This window comes from Colossoma macropomum, unplaced genomic scaffold (assembly GCF_904425465.1).
Source record: "Colossoma macropomum unplaced genomic scaffold, Colossoma_macropomum, whole genome shotgun sequence".
Lineage (NCBI taxonomy): Eukaryota > Metazoa > Chordata > Actinopteri > Characiformes > Serrasalmidae > Colossoma > Colossoma macropomum.
Window position 1 is genome coordinate 3,071,220 of NW_023495515.1, and position 12,608 is coordinate 3,083,827.

Consider the following 12,608-nt stretch of genomic DNA (forward strand, 5'->3'; position numbering starts at 1 on the left):
CACAGTGACAGAATTAGGACTATAATCTTAATTAGATAGATAGATAGATAGATGGGTGGGTGGATATAGGTGGAGAAACTGAGTGAGAAACATGATGTTCCATTGACGTTCACAGCCCTGCTTTATTTGCTTTGTGAGTGTATGTTGGTTTATTAATGCTGTTATCTTACTGGCAGTGCAAATGCACAGGAATTTAGCATGAACCATCTTCTAAGCGAAGCGTAAAACGTTCCTGCACAGAACCTTTATTTCTATCAGTGTAGTGAGAATCTAGCAGCTGCATTCTGAATCATCTGAAACTGTTTGTCTTTTTTGGAAGTCCAGTTAGGCGACCATTACAGTGATCAATCCAGCTAGAAATAAAGGCTGTTGTGCCTGTGTGCTTTAAAATCTGTCCTCATACCAGTTCCTAAAAAGCAGGAAATCTCCTGCCTGAATGATTACAAAATTCCAAAACAAGGACACTTCTCACATCTCTTTATTACATGTACTTGATTAAACACTTTATAATAAACATAACCACTGTAAAACCCATATCATAATTCTTCTAAGAGCCTTTCCCATTTTACTCAATTGAAAACCTGTGGTGTGTATTAAAGAGGGCCTTAGAATATCAAGGAACTGGAAATGTTCTGCATGGAGAAGTGGTCCAAGATCCCTTAACAAGTGTTCTCCAGCTTTGATAAGATTATTCTTCACCAAATATTAATGATGGGTGCCAATACTATTATAATACTATTCTATAAATCTGTGTTTTCAAAAAAAGTTGCTAAACACAAAGTATTGTTGCAAAACACAATGTATAAATAAAAATATACACTTTGCCCATTTGTTTAAAGGAATAGATGGCAAAAAATCGAATTAAAATGATTTATCACCCAGATCAGCCAAGAAATGTTTGATATCTAATGTGTGCTTCTTTAGTTTACAATGGAAGATGCTAAGCTAATGTTGCTAACAAACACTGCACTCTCACAAAAAAAAATGTATGAAACCATCACAGGGGCAGTGCCCCTCTTGTCACTGGGGTGGTACCCTTAAGGGTACATCTCAGTACTTTTAGTCAGGGAACATAATTGTATTATAATTCACTGAAATTATATTTTCTAAGTTGTACTGACCCCACACACCCCGTCTCGTCTCCAGGCTTTTATTTTATTGTTCTGTTTTAAAACTTTAGGTTATAAACAGGTACGAATATGTACTTTTCACCTGGAAAAACTTACTTAAGGTTCACAATTGGGCCTTAAAACAACTGTTGTACCTTTGAGGGAACATTTACACTGTTTGTACCTTAATGAATGAAAAATGTACCTGCACAGAACCTTTATTTCTAACAGTGTGGACTTATATTGTCACCAAACTCATCTCTGTGAATACAAAATCTTCTTCTACAAAGCCTCCTTTAGGAATCTATCAAAAAGCTTCGTAAAAAAAACACATCTTAGTACAACATCATAGACGGACCGTTCTTAAATGTTTAAGCTAAAATTGGAACTACCTTATCATCTGCATATCATCCCGCTTTGTAGTACGACTCCGTCATTACACAGGTAGCAAATTTGTTTTTTAGTGTAGCTTAGGCTTCATAACTGTAGCACAGTTAGCTGCGTATGCAGTATTTTTATGCTGTGCTCTGTTTATGCAGTATTTTTACCTGACAATCTCAATAAAATATTGCAAACAGGATATTCTAAAATCTGCAGCTCTTCCAAGTAAATTTCTACGGATGATAAGTGGATTTTGAGATAAGCTGTGTGTACTTTTTCTCTGTCTCCACTGTCTTTGTTTTGCACTCATTTAGCTACTGTCATGCTGTGGAATATTGAATTTGCTATTGAATTTTAATTTTTTTGACCGTCTTCACTGCAAATGTGTTCAAGTGCTGGCATTAATTGGTTGTCAATTGGTTGTTTTGCATGGAATGACACCACAAATTGCTCTGATGTAAAAGTAGTTCCTCACTATATTACTCACAATGGTTGCCCCACTGTTCACCTGTGTGGAAAACATGTGTCACGGGCCTGACTTGGTCTGCGGCCTTGTGTTTGATACCTGGTTACTGGACCTAGTGGACTGACAGTGTACAGATGCTGCCCACTGCTGGCCTGAAATGGACATGCATGAGGCTTGAAATAAGACACATATTCTCAGACGAATTCCACTTCAAACTAATCAATACCACAGTTTTATTTAATATTAATATTTAATTCACAATACAACAATCATTCCTTACATTCTGATTGCTTTAATGTTTAGTTGTTCATACATCCACATGAATGACTGGACCCAGGGTTTTCCAGCAGAACATTACCCAAAGCATCACATTCCCTGCATTGGTCGTCTATGTGATGGAAATGAAAACAGGACTTCTTGGACCAGGCGATCTTCTTCTAATCCTCTAAGGTCCAGTTCCATGGTGGACCAGCTTTCAACGGACGACAGTGTGGGCACTCTGCCAGCCCAGCCCCATTCCTCCCTGAGCCATCAATAGACATTTCTGTGGCTTGTGCCACAGCAGCCCTTCTGTGGTTTCGGACCACACGGGATTGCCTTCACTGCCCTTGCACATCGATGAGCCGTGGGTGCCCAACACCCTGTTGCTGGTTTGTGACAGTAGATACTCACCACTGCTGACCGGGAGCACCCTACAAGCCTTGCCATTTCAGGGATCTTGTCAGAGTCACTCAGACTAAGTGGAGTTGCTTTTGTAACATAGTTACTTCTTCTTGCAGAAGGAGCTGCTAAAAGAGTTTGTGATGCTGAAGAGTGATGCTCTTTCAGATATGAAAGACTGGCTCATATACAGAGGGAGAAAGATCTTCACAAAGGTGTAAGTTTCTGTTGGTTCAGATTTAGTATATTTAGAACACAAAAACCTATTTATGTGAAATTACACCAAAAGCAACTGTTTACAACTAAAATGTGAAGGTAACAACGTGGACCTGAATGGAATGACCTGTGTTATGCTGTGGAGTCACTCAAGTTCCTGGATCTGAGGTGGGAGAGGAACTCTCCATAGTCTCCATAGTCAAGACAGCACAGCAGAGGATGTTCTTCCTGAGACAGCTGAAGAAATTCAATCTACATTCAGTCTACACAGCAATCATTGAGTCCATCCTCACATCATCCATAAACATCTAGTTTGGTTCCTCCACCTCCTGAGAATCAGCCAAACTGCAGCGCATAATCAGGGCAGCGGAGAGGATCACCCAGTGTAGTCTGTCAGTGCTTCAGGACAACAGCAGAGTGATGAAGTACGTTGGCAGCTGACCCCTCTCATTCTGGACATCACCTTTTCCAGCTCTTTACTCACTTTTTTCCCAGACCGCCCGCACTCATTAACTCCTCTGTAACATAATGCTTATTTGCACAACTGTACAAATGTACGTTTTTACAAATTCTCATATCATTCTGTAGTGTAGTGTATATAATAGTTATTATATTATACGTCTCCTCAGTCCTGCATACATGTACAGATATTCATATATCTCTTTAGCTCTTTTCAAATTGGTTCTTATTTTTTATTCTATTTTCATTTAATTTGTGTCTGGGTTTGATTCCTCGGCTGGGTCACCAGGCTCTTTTCTGTGTGGAGTTTGCATGTTCTCCCCATGTCTGCAGGTTTCCTCCCTCCCAGTCCAAAGACATACAGTCAGGCCAATTGGACAGGCTTAATTGCGCCTAGGTGTGAGTGTCCCATCAAATACACACTCCTATTTTATGTCTGATACTGTGAGTTTTGGCCAAAATAATATATTTAGCTTGAGATGTCTTTGTGAATATTGAGGTACTGTATCAAGGTAAATGTTATTCACAAGTATTGTTTTCCAAAACGTCCTACACACTTTAAAAGGATGGTTCCTCAAGGGTTCTTTAGTAATCATTCTATATAGATCCATGAACACTTAAAGAACCCTTTGCACGATTAAAGGGTTCTTTGCATCGTGAAACGTTTCTTCAGCCTGATGGAGAATGTGTTGTATATGGTTCTATATAGCACCAAAAGGGTTCTGCTATTGTTATGATACAAGCTTGTAACAATAGTAGAACCCTTTTTGGTGCTATACAGCATCCTTTTCAAAAGGGTTCTATATAGAACAATTTTCTTTACTAAAGAACAGTTGAAAAAACATATTTTTTAAGAGTGTTGAATGCGAGAGATATGAGATATTAGAAAAGAAACATTTCTTGTAAAATGCAGAACGTTGTACAGGGGAGTCAACATTCATTCCAGGCTCAAGACTCAGTGTTGTCAAATGGTGAGCCTCAGTCCACATGTGGACCCAACAAAGTATTTCCGCGAACTCATAGTGAAAAATGCTTCTATTTCAACAACATACATGAACGTGTACATCCACTATTCACATGAAGTTATGTAAATGACTTTAGCCAAAGGCTTATCTTAACAGAGACAACAGGGTCAAGCCAGAAAGCCAATAATTTCACAGATTTTCAATTTTATGTATTATTTCTGAGTGAAGAAGCAACATGTTAAAACAAGGAAAGTCATTGACAAAAACAAAGGAACAGAGAAGTGTGTGTTTTTATCCGATTTCAAGTTCAAAACTGATGTGTTTGATCTGTTCAGAGACTGTAGCACTGGTCAAACGTGGAAAATTGCCTTTGTGAAACAAAACAACCTACCAACAAATTACAGTTCTGAGGACCAATAAAATGAACCCAAAGCTCAATATGACAGTTCCACCTGAGTACTTGTTAATTCCCTCACAGCAAGAGCATGAAATGCTCTTGAAAATATCCTTTATTATTTTGAACTTAAATAGATTTGTTATTTTTTAATAAATTAATTTTACCTTATGACACAGGACTTCTTATTTGTTGGACGATTATTTGTAAAGCTTTGTTTTTTCATTTAAAATTATTTTCTTCTCTTTTTTCAGGCAATAGCCAGGTGCCACAAAAGGCTCAAATTATAAAGGTACATCCAAAGTAGAACAGTTCATCAAACATAATTAACGTGTGTTATTTTATTCTATAGGTGCTTGAACTGACCATTAATGTTTCAGCCTTTAATGGTAACCATTGTCATAATTCACTTATGTTAGTTTATGTAGACCTTTGTAAGCAACAAATCTGATGTAAGCTTTTGTTGAACACTCCTTTAGACAGTAGCACAGTGTAGCACTGCTTTATAAACAGTCATAAACTCAGGTTATTTTGTGTTAATGGTGATTATTACAGGTCATCTGAAAAGTTGCAAGTGGCTCCACTGAAGTTCTGTTAAAGTCTGGTTTGTGACTGGCAGACATTTAATGAAGACACCCATTTCACAGACTACATCCTGGACATTAATGCGCTGCCCTGATTTCCTGTTAATATAGTCAACTTCATGGTCTCCCAGTGATGCTGTAATAGAAATATGTGTGCAGTCTGTTTCTCCAGGAAATCTGCTCTGTATATTTAGTAGCCTACCTGCTGTTTCATTAAAACTGCATTTTCATTCACTGCCCACTGGGGACTTTACATGCTACATCTGCTTCAAAGTTAAAAACAACTTGAAAAGAAACACCACCAATGCTTGTTTATTAACTATTTTAAAACTTGTGTACAGCATGCAGCAAACATGCATGTTAGATGAACTCTAAGCATCAACTCAACAAACAACTGCTGTTCCTGCTAAAGTCTGAGTGGACTGATAAATAAATGTGATGGAGTTGTTAATCTGCTAAAGCCTGAGTAGACTGATAAATCACAGTGATTAACACTTATTAATCTTAGTGTTACTGAGCTCTGCTAAAGCCTGAGTAGGCTGATAAATCAATGTGATCAGTTATTAATCTCAGCATTACTGAGCTCTGCTAAAGCCTGAGTAGACTGATAAATCAATGTGATCAGTTATTAATCTCAGTGTTACTGAGCTCTGCTAAAGCCTGAGTAGACTGATAAATCAATGTGATCAGTTATTAATCAGTGTTACTGAGCTCTGCTAAAGCCTGAGTAGACTGATAAATCAATGTGATCAGTTATTAATCTCAGTGTTACTGAGCTCTGCTAAAGCCTGAGTAGACTGATAAATCAATGTGATCAGTTATTAATCTGTGTTACTGAGCTCTGCTAAAGCCTGAGTAGACTGATAAATCAATGTGATCAGTTATTAATCTCAGTGTTACTGAGCTCTGCTAAAGCCTGAGTAGACTGATAAATCAATGTGATCAGTTATTAATCTCAGTGTTACTGAGCTCTGCTAAAGCCTGAGTAGACTGATAAATCAATGTGATCAGTTATTAATCTCAGTGTTACTGAGCTCTGCTAAAGCCTGAGTAGACTGATAAATCAATGTGATGATCAGTTATTAATCTGTGTTACTGAGCTCTGCTAAAGCCTGAGTAGACTGATAAATCAATGTGATCAGTTATTAATCTGTGTTACTGAGCTCTGCTAAAGCCTGAGTAGACTGATAAATCAATGTGATCAGTTATTAATCTCAGTGTTACTGAGCTCTGCTAAAGCCTGAGTAGACTGATAAATCAATGTGATCAGTTATTAATCTCGTGTTACTGAGCTCTGCTAAAGCCTGAGTAGACTGATAAATCAATGTGATCAGTTATTAATCTGTGTTACTGAGCTCTGCTAAAGCCTGAGTAGACTGATAAATCAATGTGATCAGTTATTAATCTCAGTGTTACTGAGCTCTGCTAAAGTAAGTAAAAAAAAAACCTATCAATTTAGTATAAGTTCCCCCCATATGTGCCTTATTGATATGTATTGTAAATGTATCCAACCAAGCAGTTAAATAACAAACACTTCCTTAGTTAAAGTGGGTGTTCTAGAGTGGGGCCAGGATTGGAAACCTGTGGTTTAGAGTAAGAGAATCATGCTTGTGGTAGAGAAAAGCCTGAGTTAAACCCAAAGTTAGCTTGCTAACTCTTTAATTGCAATAAACCCTCCTGTGATTTATTTATTTTTTTTATACTATTATTTTTGGGGTCATAGTTGGGAAAGAAGCGGCCAACCTGTGCCACTCATTTTGTATCTGACTGTACATGTATTTTATGTGAATCCTATTTTTTTTATGAATCATCTTTAGATCTTCAATTAGTACAAAAATGTTTCAAAAAGCTTTAATCAGTCCCTGCCTTACACAACTTTGGTTAATTGTCTGCATTTTGGTCTGATTACAGACCCTGCAGACACTGAAGAAACAGCACTGTCCAGGCACCAGTCTCTTCTAACTACATGGAAAAAGTCTGCAACTAGGCCTATAATCCATAATTTTTCAAATAAGGAAATATTTTTAGATATTGCTGAGGCCTACAACTGACTAACCTTGGAAGAACTTGATAAATGCCAGCCTACAGTAATGTTTGGTTTGTAAGATTCCTTATGTTCTCTTTGGGTCATGTTATCTCAACTCTTACTGTAGTTAAACAGATTGTGCCGCAGTTTCACTTTGAGCACCTGCCTCTGCAGGATATCTGCACAACCATGCAAACAACATGAAATGCTAACGTACTGATATTAAAGGAAGTTCCCCTACACGCCTGTCATCACCACACATCCACGTTCACACTTTGTGGTCTGTGAGATCAATCACACATTGCGTGTGTGCAGGCAAACAAACGAGTGGAAAGCTTCCTGTAATCACAACCAGCACATTCCTCTGAAGTTCTCCTCCTTCTGATTCACAATGGCTGATGTTGGGGAGGTGATCTACACAGCACTGGAAATATTCATTGCTGTCACGTGTTGTCTGGGCAATGTGCTGGTCATCTGGGCAGTGTGGGCAACTGGAGCCCTCAGGCAGCCCACTTTCTGTTTCATTGCATCCCTCGCAGTAGCTGATTTCCTGGTGGGGGCTCTGGCTGTCCCCCTGGCTATGCTGGTGGACGGACGGGTCGAGATGTCTTTCCATGGCTGCCTTTTCATCAGCTGTGTGGTCATCGTGCTGACCCAGGCCTCGGTGTACTCTCTACTGGCTATTGCTGTGGACCGATATCTGCGTGTTTACATCCCTCTCAAGTAAGATCAAGTACAGTTTGTTTTCTGAGAGTGTAGAGATAAATTACTGAACTGCAGGCAAAAACAAGTTCTGAAGATCATATAAAGCAGTGCAAAGCTCTAGATTACATTTATTTAAACCATGTAGTTGTTTCCTTCGAAAACAAGTGTAAAAAGTAAATCTACAGAACTGTGAAAAAGTGTTAGGTACCTAAACAAATTGTTTAAGACCATTTTCATCAGCCAGTCAGTGAGTTTTTGCCAGTAAAAACACTGTATGTGTCATTTTACCAAACTGATGCAAAATCAGAGTTGAAAACACATTTCAGACTTTTAACTGACTTGGAATTTAGACTAAAATTCTTTTGATTTGAGTGACCCCATGCCTTAATATGGTATTGGTGGTTCCCGAGTGGCGCAACCATCAAAGCGTTGGCCCTATCATCACAAAATCACAAGTTCGATCCCTGGTGATACTACAGCCATCTGTAGCCGGGAGTCCGAGAGAGAACAATTGGCCTCACTGTCTGAGTGTGTAGGATGGGCCCCCCCCTCCCCATCACCCAGTACAATGCTAGCCAGCACAGGCATCTGTTAGCAGACATAACAGATCGGGCGGTTGGCACCTTCCTCTGAGCGCGTTTGGCTGTCTAGTAGCATTGCATAAGTGCTTCACAGGTCTTGGAAGAAGCCTGTGCTAGCCTTTGCCCTCCTAGAGCTGGTGGTATTGTGTGAATGGGGGAGTCCTAACTAGTGGGTGGAATTGGATATGACTAAATTGGGGGAAAAATCATAACATCTCCAAAACTTCGCCAAATGTTCTGATAGTCACTGTTTCGGTAGTGACAAATTTGGCTCATTTTGAGCCAAGCTCAAAAACGCTAGCCAGTACATGACTAACAAACACATTTGAACAGTTGTGCACACATAAAATCATAATTAAAAAAACAAAAAAACAAAAAAAAAAAACACTGCTCACCATGTGGCATGAGGGACGGGGATGCAGTCGCACTTCCTGCTCTGAAATGCAGGGGTGTTGCTAAAATAAGGCTTTGTGTTTCGGTAGTGACACGAAAACATGTAATGGCATTTAAGGTTTATTTTATTTTAAAAAATTAAACTTATAAATCTACATTGTTAACTTCACTTTAAAAGAAATCAAAAAGATCCTTAAAAAACATAAAAAATGTAAGCATTATTTTTACACGTGTAAATTTAGGTGTCAGGGTTTGGGACAGACACCTCCCAATAGAAAGTACCCTATAAATGGTGACTTTGTACATATTTAGCTTTATACTATCTCAGTTAAAATCTTGGATTTAAACATATCATAACAAAATCCTTGTAAATATCTACTGTGGGACCATAGTTTAAACTAATTTAGTAGGAGGTCCAAATGCAAATAAGCCAAAATTCAGTAAAAATGAACAAAACCTCTTGTTTTCAAAAAAGTAATTAATGTTATTTGCATTTACTATAATATTAGTCTTTTTCTGAAAGAAAAAAAAAAACACTGCCCAATTAAGTGTCTTTTTTGATATCATTTTTGGTTGTCTAGAACTTTTACACAGTACTGTATATCTGGTTGTAAGTCAAATGGTCAATAAAAAAAACTTGAGTCAACCCAAAAGCTAAGCTGAGCTGATTAACATGAATTACGTGAACATTATAAGAACAGTATTAGTGAGCATACCTTTTATTATATTTTATTCATTTTTCTTATTTTAGTCCTGTTTGGTTATGAATCAAACAACGTTATACATGTGTACAATAGGTTACTGTACAATAAGTTACTGTACAATAAGTTACTGTACATTGCTAATAGTTCTCTTCATAAGAGTAAAGAGTTCAGGAAAAAGTCTTTATGTATGTCTGGGAACAACTTGCACCTGAAGATGTTTGCATTTGACTGGAATTATGCAGAGATTTTGTTGTTGCTGTTTTGCATGTTCCACAGTTTTCCCCGCAGAATCATCTCAGGTCAGGTCAGTATCAGTGTGAGTATCAAATCTTGAGAAGTCTGTCTAGTAGTAGTGAATCAAGTTTCATTACTTCGTCTTTTCAAATGAAGGTATGTGCATTCGCCCCTGTGATACCTAAACCCACAAGGTTTAGGTATCACAAGGTTCTTTGTGGTCAGAATGAAACTGCTAGAGTAAGCGGTGTCAGAGTTCAGGTGTGTATTTCAGTTTGACGTTCTTCACACCTCCTACAAAGCAATTGGTCTACTTGATGCAAAATGTGTAAGCAGTGCCTCGTTCTTCGGGTGTAGGTGGACTGCTGAGTCTTGATCTGAGGAGATAACTCTCAAAATTTTTCAAAGCTCTCTGACTTCACAGTTAAAAAATGTGAAATGTTGATCATAGTATATATAGTAAATTCTATTTTTACTAAAAATACTAGGCCAGATTCATAAAACTCGGTGGTAACAGCGCTACGGCATGCAAAATGTGCCGCTATGGCAAGAGCTATTCTTAAGGTCATGGTAGTGATTAGCGCACCAGTGTTTTGTAATGCTGCCAAAAACAATTAAAACAAAGAAACAAAGAAAACGCAAATTCTCAGAAACAGGGCTATGAATTTTTAGGGAAGAAGCTCTGCCAAGTCATAGTAAATTGTTTGGCAAAGACACTCACTCACTCGTTCATCATTTAAGCCACTTATCCTCCTGAGTCGATGTGGGGCAGGGGGGAGGGGTGCATGTGCAGGAGCCCATTCCAGCGCTCGTTGGCTGGAAGGAAGGAAACACCCTGGACAGGCCACTGGTTCACCACAGGGCAGAGAGTCAGACATAATCAAGCTCCTTTATCAGAAAATGTTTTTACAATGAAAAATGACATTATTGCAACAAAAAATTAAATTGACATGCTGAAATTCAAATTACTATGGCAAGCTGATTTTGCTTTTATTTCCTATTTTTTCTCAGTTTCAGAATTTTAATTTACACATTTTACACATGTGAATTTTTTTTTAACTGGTAAAGATTTAATTCTTGATATCAGGAATCTGATTTGCATATGAAATATTAAATACCAACAAGTAAAAATTCTTGTCATGTCAACAGTTATGCTGTTACATTTTTCAAAAGTGTTAATATACATCAAAGTATAACCTTATTCTGTGCTATGCGCTAATAGCATTCAACGGCAAACTGAGCAAATTCTTTGATTAGTCTAAAAACTGAAAGTGTCCAAACAACTGTAGTTTTCATTCCGCATACTGTTTTATATTCTTTTGAGCAACACTGTTAACACAGCCGTAGACCTTTGTTCCGCTATCAAATGAAGAGAGGATGATTGCATGTCCACAACACCAGGGGGCAGTACAGACACGCCGTATCACTTACGCAGATGGGTGTCAGTATACAGTTCGAAGAGCACTGCCATATTGGCTTCTTCATAAGGCAAAAAATAAAACTGCTTATTGCTTGTTTAACAGTGGTAATCCTACTGCATGCTGTGTAGAGGCAGGGAGCTCAGTGCAAGCAGCAAATAATAGATTTGAAGCTTCAAGCATATCAAGCACATGTCTCTGAAGCGGTGTGGTTACGGCTTCTGATCTAAAATGCTCTTAATTATAGCAGTGCTCTTGTTCTAAAAACCCCCAAAAATGCATCGATGTGGTTTCCTTACAACCCACTCGTCCCCACACTGTAACCCACATGAAGAAAACCACTGACCTAGATAATTAAAAAGTTTGTCATATTCAGAAATCTGTAATCAACACCTATTTAATTTCTCTCCAGTAATTAAACTTCACCTCCTTTTCAGGTACAAAGGACGAGTCAAACGGACACACTCTTGGGCCATAGTGGCAGTATGTTGGATGATCGCTGCTGTGTTGGGCTTCATTCCTATGTTTGGATGGAACAACTATAACTCTTTACAACCTTCCAACTCCACCACCATCGTGTGCCAGTTCCTGACTGTCATACCAATGTCCTACTTGGTCAACTTCATCTTCCTCAGCTGCCTTCTTCCTCCCATGGTGATCATTACTGTTCTGTATGGCTTCATCTTCTGCATAATATCTCAGCAGCTGAGAGGACGTGTTATCAGGGCTGCCAAGACCAGCGCATATTACGTTAAAGAGAAGAAGCTGGCCAGTTCCCTGGCTCTTGTTTTGGCTCTGTTTGCAGCCTGCTGGCTGCCCATACACATCATGAACACCATTGAGTTTTACAGCCAGAGCAGCCTTGTCCCTCATATTGCTTTCTATGTTGGCATTCTCCTCTCACATGCCAATTCAGCGGTGAATCCTGTAGTGTATGCTTTCAAGATACCCATGATAAAGAAAGTATACAAAATGGCCTGGAGGAAGGCTTGCCCATGTCAGAGAGAACAGCAAACAGATCAGAACAGCCAGATGGCAGAAAACAATGCAAGCAGCATCACATACAGCGCTGCTAAATCTGCTACAGTTCTTGCATAAGCTGGATATGTGCTACGTAACTGCTTAGAGCTACTTGCTTTGATTAGAACCAAACACAAATTTAGCCAAGATATGAAATTGAGTGAAATAAGCTTACTGGGCCTTCTGAGAGATTTGGGTTGGTTGACTCCCCTTAAAGTGTTTTACGATGGCTTTTGAATCTATTGTTTATGTGGTAACACTTTCTATGAATGTCATGTTTGTAAGCATCTATA

The 12,608-nt window shown here is 38.6% G+C and overlaps 1 protein-coding gene across 1 annotated transcript; it reads left to right on the forward strand.

Moving 5' to 3' along the window:
• Positions 1-7,651: 7,651 nt before the first annotated feature.
• On the forward strand, positions 7,652-12,393 carry LOC118802265 (adenosine receptor A1-like). The gene is made up of 2 exons (XM_036562743.1): positions 7,652-7,983; positions 11,733-12,393. Exons 1-2 carry the CDS (start codon positions 7,652-7,654, stop codon positions 12,391-12,393), a joined length of 993 nt encoding a protein of 330 aa, XP_036418636.1.
• Positions 12,394-12,608: the final 215 nt, after the last annotated feature.

What these genes read in the sequence shown, in the direction of transcription:
- LOC118802265 (XM_036562743.1), top strand. Translation starts at nt 7,652, where the DNA reads ATGGCTGATGTTGGGGAGGTGATCTACACAGCACTGGAAATATTCATT. An exon ending in CGTGTTTACATCCCTCTCAA is followed by an intron (nt 7,984 to 11,732) that starts GTAAGATCAAGT and finishes CCTCCTTTTCAG; the next exon opens with GTACAAAGGACGAGTCAAAC.